The sequence below is a fragment of the Cydia splendana genome, chromosome 20, assembly GCF_910591565.1.
Source record: "Cydia splendana chromosome 20, ilCydSple1.2, whole genome shotgun sequence".
NCBI classification, from domain to species: domain Eukaryota; kingdom Metazoa; phylum Arthropoda; class Insecta; order Lepidoptera; family Tortricidae; genus Cydia; species Cydia splendana.
This window is the reverse complement of record NC_085979.1, coordinates 4,929,321-4,950,617: the sequence shown is the minus strand read 5'-3', so window position 1 is coordinate 4,950,617 and position 21,297 is coordinate 4,929,321. Positions and strand designations below refer to the sequence as shown.

At 42.3% G+C, this 21,297-nt stretch overlaps 2 protein-coding genes across 2 annotated transcripts; one reads left to right on the top strand and one right to left on the bottom strand.

The window, feature by feature from the left end:
* Positions 1 to 152: 152 nt before the first annotated feature.
* Positions 153 to 12,825, top strand: LOC134800622 (myrosinase 1-like). The gene is made up of 11 exons (XM_063773107.1): positions 153 to 159; positions 501 to 617; positions 1,950 to 2,097; positions 4,275 to 4,441; positions 5,558 to 5,812; positions 7,302 to 7,390; positions 8,116 to 8,263; positions 8,932 to 9,095; positions 11,082 to 11,234; positions 11,336 to 11,427; positions 12,628 to 12,825. The coding sequence occupies exons 1-11, from the start codon at positions 153 to 155 to the stop codon at positions 12,773 to 12,775; spliced, it is 1,488 nt and encodes a 495-aa protein (XP_063629177.1). The 3' UTR covers positions 12,776 to 12,825.
* Positions 12,826 to 14,615: 1,790 nt separating this feature from the next.
* Positions 14,616 to 19,975, bottom strand: LOC134800902 (zinc finger protein 91-like). Its single transcript, XM_063773437.1, has 3 exons — positions 19,505 to 19,975; positions 15,570 to 16,502; positions 14,616 to 14,714 (listed from the first exon to the last, which is right to left on the bottom strand). The coding sequence occupies exons 1-3, from the start codon at positions 19,812 to 19,814 to the stop codon at positions 14,647 to 14,649; spliced, it is 1,311 nt and encodes a 436-aa protein (XP_063629507.1). The 5' UTR covers positions 19,815 to 19,975; the 3' UTR covers positions 14,616 to 14,646.
* Positions 19,976 to 21,297: the final 1,322 nt, after the last annotated feature.

Below are 21,297 nucleotides of genomic sequence, written 5' to 3'. Positions count from 1 at the left end.
AGGCGTGGGCGAATGGGGCCTACGCCCACGACCTCGCAAAGCCAACCTTTTTATTACCTTGGGAAAACACATTGAAAAGGGCCTCGCAGATGTGGTTGTCGCCCACGGCTAGTCTGTTTCTCGCTACGCCACTGTGTCTGTGTCTGTGCAACATGGGGCGTAAGTTAAATATTGCAAACGAGAGTATAGTTAAATCGCGACGGCTTGCCGGAGCGATTTATAGACTCAAGTTTGCAATATTATTCAATTCAATTCAATTCAATATATTTATTTCAGACTGCACAGGTCCATAAAATTGTTAGTATTACAAGTACTTACTACGCCCCGAGTTACACACAATGTTTTTTATCACACTTACGATACAAAAATTAAGTTCAAAGAAAAAAAACTGTTAATTATGGCACTAGAAACTTCATAACTCCCTAGGGAAAACGCTTTTTCTATAACTCCCGCTAAACCTGCGTGCAATTCCACATTTACTGAGCGAGTGTGATGAAAAGAATATTTATTTAGTGCGGTGCTGGCGACAGCGGTGGCGGAGCGGCGCTTCCCTGCCGGCTTCAAGTTCGGCGTCGCATCCTCCTCCTACCAGATTGAGGGGGGATGGAACGCCAGCGGTAACACTTTCCACTTCTAAAGTTTGATATTTACATATCATTTACCTATAGTTCGTTTTTTTAGCATTAGAAAGAAGGTAAGCGATCTTGACAAGCCTTTTAAGTGAAAAACGCTTTTTAAAAATCAGTATTTACTATTACTTATGAAAGCAGAAGAATATAAATGAATGTACTAGATTCATAATTGTTACATATTTGCCGTGACTTATTTTTAAAACGTGCTTTTCAATTAAAAGACAAAAAAACGAACTAACGAACTATAGTTTAGCGGCCCCGCCAGCAGACAGCACAGATCCATGGTATAATAATATACTCCGCCTGGTACTCCATTCCCGTCTTTTCTAGGTCACCTAACTGACACGGGCTTACGTCATCATGCGACAGCGCTATATGATAATATGCGATAGCGCTATATATAGCGGCCATGTTGTTGTGACGTAGCCCCGTGTCACTCTGGGAATGGAAGACCATGTTTTATTAGACTATGAGCAGATCTAAATACTTAAGGGGGCCACTGATTAACAGTCCGCCGGACGTTATCGGCCTGTCAGTTGTTCGGAACTGTCAAAATTTTGTTCTAACTGACAGGCCGATACCGTCCGGCGGACTGTTAATCAGTGGGCCCCTTAAATAATACAATTATAACTTCGCATAAGCGGTATAAAGTTGCATTTTTAGTTGCATAGTTTATAAAGTAAAAATCATATGTTACGACCCTTATTGACTCAGCAATAAAGTCCAAACCTATATTCTGTATCTTTAGGTATTTAAATAAAACAATAAAAGTAAACAAAATCTACCATCAAATGGGTCCTTATAAACCAGTTGAGGGTAGATGAAAACATTACACGGTCAAATAATGTAGGTTAAAATCAGGTCGTTCAGTGACTGATCCAGACGGTTTTGTATTTGGTTGGTTAATCAATAAAAGTTTTATAACTACCCGAAAATGTACAAATTATTTGTTTACTTTTATTTAAGTACGGTGGCGTTGTAGATGTCGACCGTAATGCCTTAATATTACGGTTGAAACATGTCCATGCACTTTTCAACGCCATCGCCAGTGCCTAGAAAGATACAGAGTATAGCTGCCATACTGCCGGCCACTGCTACAATGAACCATGGTCGAATAAAACATGGTCTTCTATTCCCAGAGTGACACAGGCCTACGTCACAATAACATGGCCGCTATATATAGCGCTATCGCATATTATCATATAGCGCTGTCGCATGATGACGTAGGCTTGTGTCAGTTAGGTGACCTAGAAAAGACGGGAATAGAGTACCAGGCGGAGTATATTATTATACCATGCAATGAACCACTTTTAATAGATAAAGGCGAGAGCATCTGGGATCGGTTCGTGCACACCACGCCGGAAGCCATCGTCGACGGCAGCAACGGCGACGTGGCCTGCGACTCCTACCACCGCTGGAGGGAGGACGTGCAGCTGCTGGAGAACCTCAATGTGGACTTCTACAGGTTTATGAGCCGGAGGGCCTAGTGGCGAATTTGCCCTTAGGCCAAGTAGGCCCGGGCCTAGGGCGGCAAGATATTAGGGGTGGCAAATTGTGAAATAACAAGAAATAACTCACAATGTAGTCAATATGAAAGGGGCGGCTACAAGGCCTGGGGCCTAGGGCGACAAAGACTGCAAATCCGCCACTGGGGGGGCCTACCGCCAACATTCGAAATATCAAAAATTGTCCGCCTCCCTATCTCTTCTTCTTCCTCGCGTTATCCCGGCATAATATTTTTGCCACTGCTCATGGAAGCCTGGGGCCCGCTTGACAACGAATCCCAAGAATTGACGTAGGCACTAGTTTTTAGAAAAGTGACTGCCATCTGACCTTCCAACTTAGGGGGGGACTAGGCCTTATTGGGATTAGCCCGGTTTCCTCACGATGTTTTCCTTCAACGAGAGTAGACTAAATATCAAATGACATTTCGTACATAAGTTCCGAAAAACTCATTGGTATGGTACGAGCCGGGGTTTGAACCCGCGACCTCCGGATTGCAAGTCGCACGCTCTTACCGCTAGGCCACGCGCTTCTTCCTCTCTGTCTGCCTCTCTATCTATCGCTCGAATATACAAGATCACTAAACTTAATATCGTTTTTGATGGAGGTGGGCCTTCGGATTTTAATAATTTACCATGAACGTCGCTAACCGATCGTATATTACATCATCCTGCGTCTATAATTAAAAAAAAACACTTTACAGATCTGGTGCTACATTACGACACCAGGCCCCTATTTCACCAACGTGACAGGTCCGGCAATTGTCGACATCACTGTTACTGACCTCACAGGCCTCCATAGGCTACGGTAACCGCTTACCATCAGACGGGCGGTGTGGTTGTTTGCCACCAACATGTTAATTAAAAAAAACTCCACTATATCGCCAGTTAATAAGTACTTATTTTGCGAAGCTAATGACACTTGTCACAAGAAATACGACAATTGTCACGAAATTCTGACACAGAACTCATTTGCTGTCAAGAATTACCGAAAGTTCTTTGAAATCTTGTGACAATTGTCATCATTATCATCATAAACATCGCAAGAGAAATGCCTGTTTTTTGCCGATATAATAAAGATTTTTAAATAATACAATGATGGTGACAAACAGGAATACGGCCCGCCCGATGGTAAGCGATAACCGTAGCCCATGGATGCCTGTGACGTAGGGTGTTTCATTTTTCCAAATTTTCGATTTTCATCTGACTTTGCTCGAATTCTTGTTCTAACTGATAAGAAAATATTATATGTTAAAAAAAATTAAAATCGGTAAACATTTAGAGGTTGCACAACTTCAACAAAGATTTTTCAAATAACCAACGACTCTACATCGGAGGGTAGAAAATGGTTTAAGCGGCTACCATCAAAGCGGAGAGTAGTGTGATACTGAACCTTCTACATATAAATAAATTTTAAAATTAGTAGTAAACTTGGATTTTGGTTACTCGATAAATGTTCTAATTAAGATTTTCCAGTTTTTCCACCTGTTTCCAAAGGAAAAGTGCTTTTATCGTGTTTTAGACGCAAAAATCAGTTTTCTCATTCGATTTTAGTATTAGATCATTATATTTTGTCATTTTAGAACATAGTTCATTTTCACGCAATGTATGGGGTTCTCACTCTACCTTTTCAACTTGTGCAACCTCTAAACGTTATTCGATTCTTTTGAAAATTGAAATAGATAGTTTTTAGTGTGGGGAGACTCCATTGGTGAGCAAAGTCAGGAAAAATATTACAACTTTTTTTTCTCCATACAAAAGTGAATCACCCTACTGTGACGTCAGCAACAATGAGACTTGTCGAATTGTCGCACTGTCACGTTGGTGAAATAGGGGCCAGGTAATATAATAAGCACATTACGGAACTACGGCAAAAATTTCAAGGATCATATGTACCTACTCCTACTGTAAAACGATGTAGAATTAAAACACTCCCTTCGGTAGTGTTGCGAATTTCCTATTTTACGCACGTGAATCGTAAATAACTACATATAAGATACGAGAGAACTTGCCCTCCCCTGACTGTGTTCCCTGCAATACATTTTATATGCCGGTCTTCGCCATATTGAAACGAGATATTTTTTCTGGAAGGAAAGCCTTCGGCGACCAGGAAATGTTCTTATTATCAAAAACTCTTCAGGTTCTCCATATCGTGGCCTCGGGTGCTGCCGACCGGGTTCCCGAACCGCTTGAGCGAGCACGGGGCGCGGTACTATGGGGACCTGATAGACGCCCTACTGGAGCGCGGCATAGAACCTGTAGTCACCATGTACCATTGGGAACTGCCACAGACTCTGCAGGACTTAGGTAAGAACTCCTCCGGCAAGGTTTTATATATCATGGAGGCGCGCGGGTACTAGGGACCTGATAGACGCCCTGCTGGAGCGCGGGATAGAACCTGTGGTCACCATATGTACCACTGGGACCTACAGGACTTAGGGGAAAACTCCTTTGGCAAGGTATGCCGACCGGCTCCGCGGACCGCGTGACCGAGGCGCGGGACTAGGTACGGAGACCTGATAGACGCCCTGGTGGAGCGCGGCATACAGCTAGCCTATGGTTACCATGTAGGTACCATTGGGAGTATTGGGACCTATCGCAGACTTTGCTGGATTTAGGTATTTACTTACAGTAGGTATTCCCCTTCAAAAATAGTTCTAATAGAAAAAAATCTCAATGATAATGGTATTAAAGCCAAATCTTAGTTGAAAAGTACCTATGCAATGCATATTACGTCTTTCAAAATATCAATTCTATATTTAACACTCGCATTGATAGTAAAATCGTGATAAAGATAAGAAACGTTCAATTTGGCATTGATATGTCCCACGGATAATTGTAAGGTGCTCGATGCATTGATAAGATAACTTTAGATTTCTTAGATACACTGCATTTTTTAAGAGGACTACTTTCCAGAGTTATTGTAATAAAAATAATAATGACAAGGTATTCATTAACGGTCCCCTTAAGGCAAATGTCATCAGAAAATGTTTCACATTTTTATTGGCTGCTGTTTTTTACACCCAAACATACCCAAATCACCCAATCACCCAAAGACGTCAACTGACGCGCACAGCCTCAGCCCAATATCAACCTTCGTACTTTCCTGGCTCCTCTACACAATGGCCATGCGATGGTTGAGAGGACGCGCTATGGAATGGGCCACGTTAGATGCGTACGCGTCATCGAGGGCCCACTACCTGTTGATGTGCGGACGAAAAACCGACACCGCGGCCATCCCATCGCCATCCCGCCGCGCCGTAAGCCATCCGACACCACTATCCTCTCTACACGTTGGCCCAGCTTAGTGGACCAATATGATGGCCCTTCGTGTAGAGGAGCAATCCGACAACGTTCACGATGACGGGCCGCATACGACAGGCGTGGCGTTTAAAGGGCTAATAATATGTTCGTTTACTTTAGGAGGCTGGGCCAACCCGCTGATCGCCGACTGGTTCGCGGACTACGCGCGGGTGCTCTTCGACCTGTACGGGGACCGCGTGCAAACGTGGTTGACCATCAACGAGCCACTGATATGTGACTTCGGCTACGACGGGATCTTCGCGCCGGGGTTGCAGTCTGCAGGACGCGGCTCATATTTGTGCTCTAAGTATATGTTGCTGGCGCATGCAAGGGCGTACAGGCTGTATGAGCGGGAATACAAGCCTAAGTACGGAGGTGAGTATGAGTTCCAAAGTGCCATGGAACGCACAAGAGCGTGCAGTGTCCATGCTGACAAACAAGTACAAACACAGTACAAATGTATGATGGTCGGCCTTAGAACCAAGCGTGCGTTTCCTGGCCTGGCTAGGTTTGGTTTGGTTTGGTTAGGGCTGGAGTATGAGCCGATGGAGGTATAGGTACTTAGACTACTTAGGTACCTGACTGACGACCGGTCTGGCCTAGTGGATAGTGACTATTAGTGCCTATGAAGCCGATGGTTCTGGGTTGGCATTTATTTGTGTGATGAACACAGATATTTGTTCCTCAGTCATGGGCGTTTTCTATAAATGTAAGTATTAAGTACTTATGTAGGTATTTATCTGAATATGTATGTATATCATCGCCTATATTATAGTACTCATAGTACAAGCTTTGAGTAGTTTAGGGCTAGGTCGATCTGTGTAAGATATATTGTCCCCAAATATTTAAGTATTTATTTACCTAAGTAGGTATTACGTTCTTTATCTGTATGTAGGTTCTCACATCACTCTATGTAGATGTAGGAACCATGGAAAAAGCTTCAAAACTCATTATCTCAAGTGGAAATGCAGTCAAAATCAAAAGATATAAATTTACTTACTTATGTTATGTAAAGATTGTGAAGTACAGCGGTATGAAGCAGCTGAGTTGCCATAGTCATTGATCTTATGAGATATCATTGTGACATTCTGTTATCTCATTATCTCAAGTGGAAATGCAGTCAAGATCAAAAGATAGGTATATTTACATTATTTACTTATGTACCTAAAAGTATAGCGGTATGAAAGGTGACTTGCCATCATCATAAGAGAGCATCGATAACTAAGATATCATTGTGACATTCTTATCGACAGGTATGACATTCTGTTGTTGGATCTATTCATAACATTTTCTCAAGGTGGCCAAAAAATAAGTGCATTCCCATTGCCAGGGAGGTTTTGGGATTATACTGAGCAATTTTTAATATGGGATTCGCGATTTCGGGGTTTGTCCCATAGTAAAAATTGCTCAGTATAATCCCTAAACCTCCCGTAACGGGAATGCACTTATTTTTTGACCACCGTGTATAAATATTTTGCTGCTTGTCGCATATATATGTACTTAGTTGTTTACAAACTAAAGAAAACTATAGATACATCTTAATCTCACAATTAATTTATTTAGACTACCTACCACTCATGGTATAATAATATACTCCGCCTGGTACTCCATTCCCGTCTTTTCTAGGTCACCTAACTGACACGGGCTTACGTCATCATGCGACAGCGCTATATGATAATATGCGATAGCGCTATATATAGCGGCCATGTTGTTGTGACGTAGCCCCGTGTCACTCTGGTAATGGAAGACCATGTTTTATTAGACTATGCTACCACTATTAGTAGTGACTCTGTGAGCTGTAGACCTCGCGTTCAATAAGCTTTATAATGTAAATATGTGGATGAAGCGTTATTGTTAATTGCAGGGACGGTGTCCCTCGTCAACCAGGTGTACTGGTTGGAGCCCCAGACGGAGCAGGACGCCGAGCTAACGGAGCTCGTCAGGGACATCTCGGTAAAGTCTGATTTTTTTTAAGATGTCCAAATTATAGGAAACACCCAGCTCCGCACGGGTTACACAAAACCTTAACGAATTATACACCTAAATCTTCCTTAAGAATCACTCTATAGATAGGTGAAAACCGCATGAAAATCCGTTAAGTCGTTTTTCAGTTTATCGTGAACATACATATTGCATACATACAAACAGACAGACGCGGCGGGGGACTTTGTTTTGAAGCTCTTAAGTTGTAACATTTGACAACCTTAAAAAATACTAGGTATGTGCATGAACTATAGGGGGAACCATAGGAGCCGTCAGATTTTTGGCGCGAGGCTTAAATATGAAGTTTATGCTTCCGATGTAACCCACAAGATGGCAGAACCTACTATGCACCAGAAAACGTACGAGAACGGTACCGTAGATGGTAGCACTTGCTTTGGCAATGTACATATTTTTATGTTTCCGATTGAGGCCACAAGATGGCAGACCCTCCAACGCGCACGGTCCCTATATAGGTAAATCTTTGATTTATATCAATTTTTAGTCAAAATATAGGTATGTTAGTTAATTCGGTTAATTCCCACTACTTGCCACTAAGTTGTTACCAGTTGTAACTACCGGGATTTTTTCCCCACCTTTTACCACTGGTGGTAACTAGTGGGAATAACCAAAACAACGTACGGAAAATTACAATAATGAATATTAATTATATATCAGGGTTGTGTTGATTTCCTCAGATCGGTCGCTACGCGCACGCTGTATTCTCGGCGGAGGGGGGCTGGCCGCCGGCGCTGGAGCGCTACATAGCACAGAAGAGCGCGGAGGAAGGCGAGCCCCGCTCCAGGCTGCCGGCCTTCACTCAGGAGGAGATCGAGCTGATTAGGGGTGAGTACTTGTGTTCTGTTGTCTCAGATCGGTCGCTACGCCTCGTGTTATCGGAGGGCTGCTGACCGGCGCTGCAGCGCTACATAGCACAGAAGAGCGCGGAGGAAGGCGACCTCCGCTGCGGCCTGCCGGCCTTGACTCGGGAAGGGACCGAGCTGATTAGGGGTATGTTCAAATAAGGCGATTTATATATGGTGGTCGATTTTTTAAATCATAATTTTGATACAATTTGGTAAGTTTGAAAACTTTCATTCTCGTCGGAATAAACTAAAACCAGCCACAGCCTTCATCCTCCTATTCGACAGTAATTGCGAAAATGTATAAGGTGCGGCGGGGCAATTTCGACTGCGAGGTAATTGCAACTAATCCAAATATCTTCCATGTTTTACATTATTAACTAGCGTCACACACAACACATATTTTTAGATAGGTATCTGGACGTATATGGCACTCTAGTTAATAATGTAAAACATGGAAGATATTTCGATCAGTTGAAATTATCTCGCAGTCGAAATTGTCCCGCTGCACCTTACCCAACTTTACTCATATCGCTTTATCTCATATGCGCTTGGTATAACTAACTCTAAATATGTATAGAATTTGTTTATCTGGAAAATCATGACGAAATAAATGATATTAGTCATACGGTGTGATATATGTATGTGCAGGCTCGTCCGACATGTTCGCGATAAACCACTACGCGACGGCGGCGGTGAGCGCGGCGGCGCCGGACGCCACGTACGGCGTGTTCGCGGTGGAGGGCGTCGCCGAGCTGGGCGCCGCCGTCGCTCCGCGCCCGGAATGGCCGCCCACCGCCTCCGACTGGTTCACGGTAACTCACTTTAAAGGTAGTCCGCAGGGCCGCATTGCACGCAACGGATTTTAGTATTCTGTCTATAGAAAGCCACACAAGTACGTCCACTGACCCGTTGCGTACGATGCGGCCGTGTGGACCTCTACCTCAACTGTGCTCATTTCATTCCGTGCGTTCATTCACATTCCGGTCATGGTATGGATACGGTGTAATGGGTTAGGAGGGTAACTGGAAGAGATCTCTCAAAGGTGTGTAATTCTTACGATGTAATGTTTTGAAAATATATGTCCCGCCGAGTTTGTTGCTGGTCCCATATTGGAATACCCTCCTCCAATTGAGGGGGGACTTAAATCTTCTCGAGGCAGAGGTGTAGGGTTGGAGCCGGTGTAGCATTATTTGACGTTCATAAGCGCATTGTAATATGCCTACTTGAATCATCATCATCATCATCATCTCAGCCATAAGACGTCCACTGCCGAACATAGGCCTCCCCCTTGGACCTCCATTCGTACCGGTTGGAAGCGACCCGCATCCAGCGACTTCCGGCGGCCTTAACAAGGTCGTCTGTCCATCTTGTGGGTGGACGTCCTACGCTGCGCTTGCTAGTCCGTGGTCTCCACTCGAGCACTTTTCGACCCCATCGGCCATCTTCTCTGCGTGCAATATGGCCTGCCTATTGCCACTTCAGCTTGCTAATCCGGTGGGCTATGTCGGTGACTTTAGTTTGTCTACGGATCACCTCATTTCTGATTCGATCACGTAGAGAAACTCCGAGTATAGCCCTCTCCATAGCTCGTTGAGCGACTTTGAGTTTTGAGATGAGGCCGATAGTGAAAGACCACGTTTCGGAGCCGTAAGTCATCACTGGTAACACACATTGATTAAAGACTTTCGTCTTGAGGTACTGAGGTATGTCGGACGAAAAGACATTACGTAGTTTCCCGAACGCTGCCCAACCGAGTTGGATTCGGCGGTTGACCTCTTTCTCGAAGTTGGACCTACCTAATTGGACTACTTGTCCTAATAGGTAGATGTAGATGTTCATTTTCAAGCCCACCCGTTGTGAAACTCGGTTGAGGTCATCGAGCATCATGCTGATAGTTCCTCCATCGACTTTGCCATGACTACGATATCGTCGGCAAACCGAAGGTGAGTGATGTATTCGCCGTTGATGTTGATGCCAAGTCCTTGCCATTCCAGGAGCTTGAAGGCGTCTTCCATTACGGCAGTAAACAGTTTCGGAGAGATAACATCTCCCTGCCTTACGCCTCTTTGCAATGGAATCGCCTTCGTGCTCTGCTCCTGTACTCGGACCGACATGGTGGCGTTACTATACAAACACTTCAACACTTCGATGTACCGATAGTCAATATGGCATCGCTGAAGAGACTCAAGCACTGCCCATGTTTCCACCGAATCGAAGGCTTTCTCATAGTCCACAAACGCTAAGCAAGTTATACTCTTCGGTCTTCTGTATAACTTGCCGCAGCGTATGGATGTGGTCTATGGTACTATAGCCTTTTCGGAAACCGGCTTGTTCGGGAGGCTGGAACTCATCAAGTCTGTGTTCGAGACGGTTCGTGATGACCCTTGAAAATAGCTTATAGACATGGCTCAGAAGCGTGATGGGTCTGTAGTTCTTCAATAGGTTGTTATCACCTTTTTTGAAAAACAGCACCACCTCGCCTCTATTCCATGTTTCAGGCGTTTTGCCCTCGGGCAAGACGGAATTAAAGAGCTTCTGGAGGACTTTAAGTAAGTGTTCCACCCGCTCTCAGAAGCTCTGAAGTGATTCCGTCTTTACCCGGCGCCTTGTTGTTCTTAAGCTGCTTCAGGGCCATCCTAATCTCGTACAGACTGATGTCCGGGATATCTTCCTACTTGAATAATAAACTATATATCTTTATCTTCTCTTACTAATTTTATGTTATTTTTAATGTCTTTTTGTGCAATAAAGAGTTTACTACTACTACTTATCTACTAACAGTTGTATTCTTTTACCAGTTGTATCCCGAGGGTTTCCGTGGGGCCCTGCTATACTTGAAACAGCAGTACGGGGACGTGGAGTTCTTCGTGACGGAGAACGGGTATGCGGGCTCCGATGACCCCCTGGACGACGAGCCTAGGGTCCAGTACCACCGCGACTACCTGGCACAGGTCGGTAATTCCTGCTCTTAGGGCTAGCTTTTTACCCTTTGAAATACCCTAAAAATGACATCAGTAGTGTAAGATTGTTATTTTTTTTTTTGCATTGGCAGGTACTCCTGGCGATGGAGGAGGATGGAGTCCGCGTGGCGGGCTACAGCGCCTGGTCGCTCATGGACAGCTACGAGTGGATGACCGGCTACCAGTAAGTATAGCGTAGCATTTCAAGGCCACCCCCCACCCGGCGTGTACCCGACTACTGAGAATGGTACTCCTGGCGATGGAGGAGGACGGAGTCCACGTGGCGGGCTACAGCGCCTGGTCGCTCATGGACAGCTACGAGTGGATGACCGGCTACCAGTAAGTATAGCGTAGCGTTCCAAGGCCACCCCCCACTCGGCGTGTACCCGACTACCTGAGAATGGTATTTTTGGCGATGGAGGAGGACGGAGTCCGCGTGGCGGGCTACAGCGCCTGGTCGCTCATGGACAGCTACGAGTGGATGAGCGGCTACCAGTAAGTATAGCGTGGCGTTTCAAGGCCACCCCTCACCCGGCGTGTACCCGACTACCTGAGAATGGTACTCCTCGCGTTGGAGGAGGACGGAGTCCGCGTGGCGGGCTACAGCGCCTGGTCGCTCATGGACAGCTACGAGTGGATGACCGGCTACCAGTAAGTATAACGTTTCAAGGACCCCCCCCCCCCCTCCCTCCGGCCGACTACCTTGTGTAGTATCCTACCGACGACTGCGCCATGTTTAGTATGGAAGGGCCAGACATAGAAGTTTGTGGCATAAACGAGTGTTTGAATTTAAAGCATATTTTAGTACAAGATTCATGTGGATATAGCGACTTCGGGTGTAGCGCCGAATTCGGGTTCAGCGACGGTTTTTAATGAACCAAATTTGTAACAAGTTCTTAGAAATCCCATGCAGATATTGCGAACGGAGTCGGTCGTCAAAGGACAATAGAGCTTTAATACTTTCTTATCTTTTGTTTACATCGACAGATGGTTAGCAAATGTGGTGACCTTTTCGGCCCGCCGTTTCGCTTGTCTAAGACACTTTTCCTATTGGGTCGTGTTTAAGCTCCAACTTCCCCCTCTCGTGTGACGCTTCGGGCCTTCGGCCATTAACTATTTAGGTTCACTCGTTCGAAACGTACAAACAGCAACACTCCTAACTGTACATCGGTGGACCTTATTACGAAAGGCATAAGGTCCACCGATGTACAGTTAACAGTGGGCGATGATACTAACGTTTCAGATTTAAATCTATAAAATATGTCTTTATCTTTTTACCTTTGCCTATAACGACTTCCGGATATAACGACGAAATTTCGGTGGTCCCTTCATCGTCGTTATATCCGAAATCCACTGTATACATTTGGGCCTGTCTCCGCCGCAGGGCGAGCATGGGGCTCCACCACGTGGACTTCTCATCCCCCGACCGCACGCGCACGCCGCGCCGCTCCGCGCACTACTACGCGCAGGTCGCGCGCACGCACGACATCGACGTCGATTACAGCTTCCATGAGGGGGACAACAAGCTGTAGACATCCCTCTCACGTCTACAACAGGAGCATGGGGCTGCAATAGACTTCTCCCCCGAGTGTGATTCATAGTTAACATATAGTTTGTATCTTTAGGTATTTAAATAAAAGTAAACAAATAATGTGTACATTTTCGGGTAGTTATAAGTGTTATAACATTTATTGGTTGACCAACCAAATACAAAACCGTCTGGATCAGTCACTGAACGGCCTGACTGTAACCTACATTATTTGATCGTGTAATGTTTTCATCTACCCTCAACTGGCGCCATTTGAGGGTAGATTTTGTTTACTTTTATTTATTGGATATAAAACTAACCCCCTTATTCATTAAACGCGCTACAAACCTCAATTAGCTAATCGTTTGTCTTTATCTGTCATTTTGACTTATGTATTTGTAAGAAAGAGATAAAACAAAATTTAACTAAATCAGGCCCGTAAAGTTTTATGAATAAGGGGGTTAGTAAGTATATACATACATATACGAGTATCTTTGTATATATAAAGCATTGTATCTTTTAAACGATCAGTTATTATATCTTCAGTTCTTAACCAATCGTCTTGTGTTTAATTACTCCACCCGGCACCCAATATTTCATGCTTTCGTATTGATTGTGCCTGAAAACCTTCGCAACGCTCAAGATTCCACGCTTACGCTCGCAGTAATAGAGGCGGATAACGAAATTTCTATTTTCGCGTTTCGCGGTAGGCCACCTGTAAACAAACCGCCTTGATGCATCAATGTCATAGTTATATGTTATTAGTTATTTATTTATTTATTTATAACTTGTCAAAAAACTGATTAAGGCGTAGTATGTGTAAGTTACTCTATGGTTTACTAAACAAATTAATGCTGCACTCTGGCGGCATAACACTGCAGTAATACTCCCTATACGACGAGTTTTAACAACTTTGCCCCCTTGTAAAAAAAATATATATCTTTTTTTAGGGTTCCGTACCCAAAGGGTAAAACGGGACCCTATTACTAAGACTTCGCTGTCCGTCCGTCCGTCCGTCCGTCCGTCTGTCACCAGGCTGTATCTCACGAACCGTGATAGCTAGACAGTTGAAATTTTCACAGATGATGTATTTCTGTTGCCGCTATAACAACAAATACTAAAAACAGAATAAAATAAAGATTTAAATGGGGCTCCCATACAACAAACGTGATTTTTGACCAAAGTTAAGCAACGTCGGGAGTGGTCAGTACTTGGATGGGTGACCGTTTTTTTTGCTTTTTTTTGTTTTTTTTTTTGCATTATGGTACGGAACCCTTCGTGCGCGAGTCCGACTCGCACTTGCCCGGTTTTCAATAATACTAAGTGATACAGTCCTACTTCAGTATCTATTCTACGAGACTTAATGGAACTGTACTGCAGATACGGTGCATATTAATCATAAAATGATACGTAATATCCATATATCCAACGGGGAATACCTCTTTAACCCTACCATACACGATTGGTTTCTAAAAAAAAATTTTTTTCTCAAAAAAAAAAAACAATGACTCAGCACTCCCCTCCTATGGATTTTTTTTTTAGGAACTGCGGGTCAAAAATTTTATTTTGATCTCTAGTATGCGTGTGCCAAACGGCTAACCCCGTACATCGATTTGCGGTTTTCTATAAAATTGGGGTCGTACGTTTGCCGCTAAATAGGTTAATAATAGGTAACGCTATATCCTACCACGGCGGTATAGACAAAATAAATATTGAAAAAAAAAATGATCCACGCGGCTCGAAAAGTGAGCATTACGAGCCGCGAGGATCATCGTGCGCGAGTCCGACTCGCACTTGCCCGGTTTTTTGTTTTATCTTCATAATGGAGTAGAAAAACAGAGATCTCAAACTTTGACTTTATTAAAAAAATTGGTATTAATCAATTATTTTGTCTTGAACTGGTACTAGTACTTGTTGTGGCACCGGCTGATCCTCTGCCGAATCTGTAATAAATAATTAAAAACGATTAAAAAGGAATCAACGAAATCCTTGAAATGGGGACTTCCCTCTACTTAAAACAATTTCTTTTATTTCACACTGTGCACGAAATAAAGCACCAGATAATTATTAGAAGTACATAGATAGCAGTTATTTTTAAACACAATTTCTATTTCATAAATCGGATAGAAATATAAAAAACCGGGCAAGTGCGAGTCGGACTCGCGCACGAAGGGTTCCGTACCATAATGCAAAAAAAAAAAACTAAAAAAAAGCAAAAAAAAAACGGTCACCCATCCAAGTACTGACCACTCCCGACGTTGCTTAACTTTGGTCAAAAATCACGTTTGTTGTATGGGAGCCCCATTTAAATCTTTATTTTATTCTGTTTTTAGTATTTGTTGTTATAGCGGCAACAGAAATACATCATCTGTGAAAATTTCAACTGTCTAGCTATCACGGTTCGTGAGATACAGCCTGGTGACAGACGGACGGACGGACGGAAGGACGGACGGACAGCGAAGTCTTAGTAATAGGGTCCCGTTTTACCCTTTGGGTACGGAACCCTAAAAAGTAGGTGAGTTGACCGTGACGTCACTATACTCGTTTTCATATAACTTCCATATTGGCAAATCGTTTTGACAGTTCTAAAAAAGAAGCTGATTCGACTAGTTCCTACTACAAAACAAGTAGTCTATTGTTTTCTATCGAATTTTCTCGTTTTTCATACTACTTCAGTCAATGTTAGTACTTTTTGTACCGAGACTGACTGAAATAGCAAGACACGTTCGTAAGTTTCCGTGAAAATACGATGGAAAATAATTATGCACTACATCTGTATATACAGTTTACTTTCTTACCTTTCTGTATTGATAGATAGTTTCTTAAGTTGTGAGCCCGAGTCTCCTGTATACGCTTGTTAAGCTTCTCATCATGTATCCGTTCATGATGTTTCAATTGAAACTGACGATTACAAGCAAAACTACATTTATCACATTTGTAACGTTTGACAGCATGCCTCGCTTCATGGTTCGCTAGATCCTTTTGCCTTATAGTAACATAATTGCATGTGCTACATTTGTAAATCTCTGCACCAGTGTGGGTCGCTCGATGGACTCGCAAATGACATTTTCTGTCGGTAGCATAACTACAATCTCTACACTTAAAAGGTTGGTCATTCATATGTATTACTTTATGATTTAGTAGATCATCTTTCTTTGCACAAGCAAAGTCACATTGGCTACATTTGTAAGAAATCACATTGGTATGCATAGCTTTGTGGCTTAGTAGATGGTTTATTTGTGTACCGGCATAGCTGCATTGATCACACTTGAAGGGTTTTTCGCCAGTGTGTCTCCGTTCGTGTACTTGCCAAGTAACTTCTTGTAAGAAAGAAGCACTGCAATAGCTGCATTTGTATGTCTTTTCCTTAGTATCATTTCTTTCAAGCACTTGCAAGTTCCTTTGAGGATTGCCGGGTTTGACAGTATGTACTATTTTATGTAAAAGTAAATCATCTTGTTCGGTACAGGCAAAACTACATTGATTACATTTGTAAAGTTTGACATCATGTAGTAAAGTACTTTTGCTTGTACCAGCATAAATTCGTCCGCATTTGAATGTCTCAACAGCTTGATGCTTTTTCTGAACTCCTCGACTTTTGTTGCTAGATTTCTTGTCGCAGTGTTTCTTCGTATGTCTTATTAACCAGAGTAGATTGACAGTTTCGTATGTACAGTAAGCACATTTGAAGATTTTCGTATTTGCACTTGATTTGTCCTTTGGCAAACGCCCTGCAACAGAAAAAATTATGTTTACTAAGAGATAGTTACAAATAGACAATGGATGAATGTATTTGTTGGTATAGATGCATGCAAGGCACCACAGCTGCTAAGAGGCAGTCTAAGCCACCTTTTGTGGTAGGTAAGTGTACATGTTAAAAATTAAAATTAAAGACAGAATCAGAAATGACACTATAAGAGAGAAAACTGGGGTAAAAGATGTAATACATACAATAAAAAAGCGTAAATGGGCCTGGGCTGGCCATATATGTCGTACTAAAGATAACCGGTGGACCAAACATGTCACAGAATGGTTACTAATAGACACACCGAGAAAACAGAAAAAACCGAATACAAGATGGAGAGATGAGCTAAGAAATTTCGACAGATATTGGTGGAGAACAGCACAGAATAGGAAGGAATGGGAGAAACTGGGGGAGGCCTTTTCCGCACACGCGGCATGCAAATGAACAAAATAAATTGAAAAACAAATAAAATTTAATTAATAAATGTAACAACAATGAAAGTGTAAAAATAACAAAAACGCATGAAATAAAGGCTATTACTATTACTATTACTAAGTGTACTGATGTGCCGTCTAACACTTTCCAAAATCACGAATTTTCCACATGGTAAAATTGTTATAAAATTCTTTCAGTATGTTTTGAGTTTATCGCGAACATACATACAAACAGATGCAGAGGGCGACTTTGTTTTATAAGATGTAGTGATTGTAGTGCAAGCCTTTGAAGAGCAGAGGCAATTGGGAATCAACGCAAAGAGTGGTTAGATTAATTCTTCAGAACTACAATTCTGTCGGAGATGGGCTGACCTGATTTGAGTGTGACCGTACATTCACTGCAAAAATAGGCTATAGTAACCTGTCGCTCAATCGTCACTATTACTAGCCAGTACAATCGTGCCTTGGCCGAAAAAGGATAGGGAAGATATCTCTCTCTCTCTTTAGCCTTTTTCTACCCTTCGGGTGTAGGCCTCCTTCATTTTACGCCATTCGTCACGGTCCTGTGCAACCTGGAGCCACTTCTTCCCCGCAGTCCTTTTGATGTCGTCGTCCCAACGCATCTTAGGTCTACTTTGAGGACGCTCTTCCCCCCATGGTCGCCACTCGAGTAGTCGTTTACTCCACGAATCAGTCTTTCGTGCTATATGACCAGCCCATTCCCACTTTAAATTTGCTACGCGTTTTACAACATACGTGACCTTGCTCTGCTGTCTCAGCCACTCATTCGTTTTACGGTCTCTCAATGTGAATGTGACCCCCACCAGTTTTCTCTCTAGTGCCCGCTGGACAACCATTCAGTTTATGTAATATGTCTTTGGTGAAAACCCACGTTTCAGCTCCATAAGTGAGAACATCAGGCAGGATACATTGGTCAAATATGCGTGCTTTTTGTTTAGGGAAGATATATATTAATCAAACATTTCTATAAAACAAATGATGATGTTGATGTAATCCTGTTATCCGTCATTAGTCACTTAGGTTTAAAGATATTTTGTTCTCATAAAAGACATACAAGTCACTTACACGAGAACAGAGTTACAAAGTAAAAGTAATCTTATCTACGGTAGCATACAAAAGTCGCTCGAGAGGTACACGCTCACGCAACTATTTTTTTTTAAGGTGGGTAGTGGTTTAAAATATATTGCGATAATTTAGTTTTAAACGCATTGAATGAGCCTGTCCCTCTCAGATCAGACGGTAATTTATTATAAAGCTGTGCACCTTCATACGTAAACATTTTTTTGCCTAATTGTGTTCTTATCATTGGTAACACAATGAAACTCGCACGACGAGTAGTTCGTTTAGATATTTGCTTCTTCGTCATAAAGGCTAAGTTAGTATGGAGTGCACTGTTTAATATTTTCCTAACAAGAATGCTGGTACCATACATATACAATTGTTTAATGTTCATTAGGCCAGATTCTGCAAATATACGTGTGGTAGGTGTTAGACGGTGATAGTGAAAAAGAATTTTAATAATTTTATTTTGGAGTATTTGTAGGGAAGTTAGTTTTGTTTTCGCACTTCCCCGAATGAAGGTTGAGGGAGGTGATGGCTGAGATACGCGTCATACTCTTGAACGGGTGCTGTTTGTGGAGACTGGTCTAAGCTAACACAAGCTATTATACTTAGTAACTTTATTTTTGAGTTTAATTACAGTGAGACGCCTCATTCTGTTCTCTTATGTTTCTTTTCTCTTAATGAATGTGTTAATTATACAGGATTTTGACTCTAGGAGACCCAATACATCTCTAAGGATAATTTGATAAACTAATAATTTGATAATCATATCATTTTGACACTTTGAGACATTTACACCTCTAAATATAATTATAGTTTTTTTTTTGTGTTTTTGTATCTGTATTTTTATTTATATTATTATTATACTTTTTTTATGTAATTCGTCATTAAGAGACCATATACATCTCTAAGTAATTGTAATATGTTAGTTACATTAGTTTGATTTGGTAGTTGCAGTTAGTAGTATTTTATAAAATTGTTGATGTATTGTTATTATTTTTGCTTGTATGTAAATTCAATGTGGACGTGTAAAAGTGCCCTTGTGGCCTTTTTGCTGAATAAATGTTGAAGTTTGAAGTTTAGGGACATACAGCTTGCAGAAGAATTTTCCATTATTCGCAATCCTGAGTGCAGCCAGTCAAGCCGAGTCCAGTTGAGTCCAGTCCATGTGGTAAGAGGCCACCTCAACCGTCTACTACAAATAGGGCTGCCATCCGTCCGGGTTTCCCCAGATTTGTCCTAGTTTGGAGGTTGTCCAGGGGGTTTTCAAAAACTTATTATGTGAGGAAACACCTTATTGAATTTAATTATTTACGGCATTATTGTGTACAAAGTAGGTAAAAACCGTATAAATACACGTCTGGGGAAAAAATACGATTTACTCCATATCTCCGGGTTTTTTAAAGTCTTTGTCGGGTTCGGCGAATTTAGAGATGGCAGCCCTAACTGAAAATAGCAAGAACTAACTGACCTTGGGCAGCAACGCGCCGCTTCACCGCTGGCTCGGGACCGCGCACAGGCTCAAGTACCAGCTCGTTATTATCGAGTTGACCGGCGTACACTCCCGCCGCCGCCCCGTCTGTCTTTGACGGCTCCTGTTTCACACACACATCTTGCAACTTGATTTCAAAAGACACTCTCTCGCACATAGGCTCGTCCTTTACACACGGTTCGATTTTTATAGAAACTTCCTCGCATGAGGGCTTGTCTTGTACACACACATCGTCAGGGGGCTCAGCCTTCACAGAAACGGCGTCTGTGGCTTGCAACGCTGATTCCATCGTCCTAAATATCGTCACGCAAATAAAAGTAGACACTTTTAGAACATTATGTTAAGGGAGATATTTTTATGATTAATATAATATGTTATAAGACTTTGTACAGTTTTAAATTACGATTTGGTTTATACAGTATCAACATTATGCGTTGGTTGCTCTTAATTATTGACAGTACACTGACACTGACAGTGACAATCACGACTTGTATTTGTTAAGGCCTCTTATCTACAGACCTTGCAACAAAAGGCATACGTTTTTAGAAAAACTGTGGCACACCCACTTTGTCAGACCCAGACAGCACAGACTGTGCAAGGGTTATTTTACGTCATAATTCATAGAAGTTTGACGAATAACACTTGCACAGTCTGGGCTATCAAAATCGCTGCAGACTTATCTTGGTCTAACTAGAAAATATCAGAGGGCCTACCGCGAACCATGTTCGACGTGTTGCCTCTTTGTCGCACTTGTAAATTCGTATATACGTACATTTTTGCCAGTCGATTGCGCCTATAGAATTGCTATACGCGTGCCTCCGTGAGGGACAAAATGTACTTACGTAATGCGACACTATGATTGGTCGAAGTTATTTGTTGCCCACCGTAATACATACGGTGGGGAATAAAAAAATGTGAGACTGTGACAAGGACAAACAATAATAGCGGTATGGATTCAACAACGAATAAATTCAACCAATCATAGTGTCGTATTGCGTATGTTTTGTCCCTCACGGACGCACGCGTTATAGTACATCTATAGGATCCTACCATCTATGTGCGCGACAGACGGCAGACGAACCTCTATATTCTCTTTGGTTGAGCATCATTCATGCATCATTATTCATTGGTCATAATCATAATGTCATTAATGTCAATGTCATTCATGATGGCATCATGCCATGCTGACGCAACTAGGAACAAAAAAAGGTTTTGTATGGACTATAGTGACCTAGCCATAGCCAAAAAAACAAAATAAAACGTCAGTGCTATTCATCTGTCATGTCAACTGTCAGCCACATTGCTTTGTTGCTTGTCATGGCGGTTCGTAGGTTTTACTTACGTATTTCTTGCAATTTCTTTTTTAAAAGCCTTCGTTATTTTCCAAAACAGTCAAACGTGATAAGAACATACAGTGAGTCTATAGATTTTGTTTAAATGCCACCGAACACTAAGTTGTTTCAGTGCGAAATATGTGGAAATTGATACACTCGCGAAAATAGCAAAAAAGGAAGTTTATGGCGAAATTTCCATTAGATGAAGACCGGTAAGTATTGCTTTAGATACTTTTAGCCTTATTTTGGTGTAGCAGGCTATAAACACATCGAAAATTAGATATTTCATATCCACTTTCATTGTGAACTAGGGATGTACTACAAGTATCGATACGAAGTATCGATATCGACGGCAGCCTAATTTTTTATCAATGTAAATAGTAAATAAAATAAAATGAGTGAATTTCCTGGTAACTTGCATACAACATGACTATAATT

Excerpts from the sequence above, each read along its gene's own strand:
- LOC134800622 (XM_063773107.1), top strand. Across the intron at positions 11,235-11,335 it reads ACCGCGACTACCTGGCACAG|GTACTCCTGGCGATGGAGGA; the intron begins GTCGGTAATTCC and ends TTGCATTGGCAG. Across the intron at positions 11,428-12,627 it reads GAGTGGATGACCGGCTACCA|GGCGAGCATGGGGCTCCACC; the intron begins GTAAGTATAGCG and ends TCTCCGCCGCAG.
- LOC134800902 (XM_063773437.1), bottom strand. The coding sequence starts at position 19,814 with ATGGAATCAGCGTTGCAAGCCACAGACGCCGTTTCTGTGAAGGCTGAG. Across the intron at positions 16,503-19,504 it reads GCGGCGCGTTGCTGCCCAAG|GGCGTTTGCCAAAGGACAAA; the intron begins GTCAGTTAGTTC and ends TTTCTGTTGCAG. Across the intron at positions 14,715-15,569 it reads CTATCTATCAATACAGAAAG|ATTCGGCAGAGGATCAGCCG; the intron begins GTAAGAAAGTAA and ends TATTTATTACAG.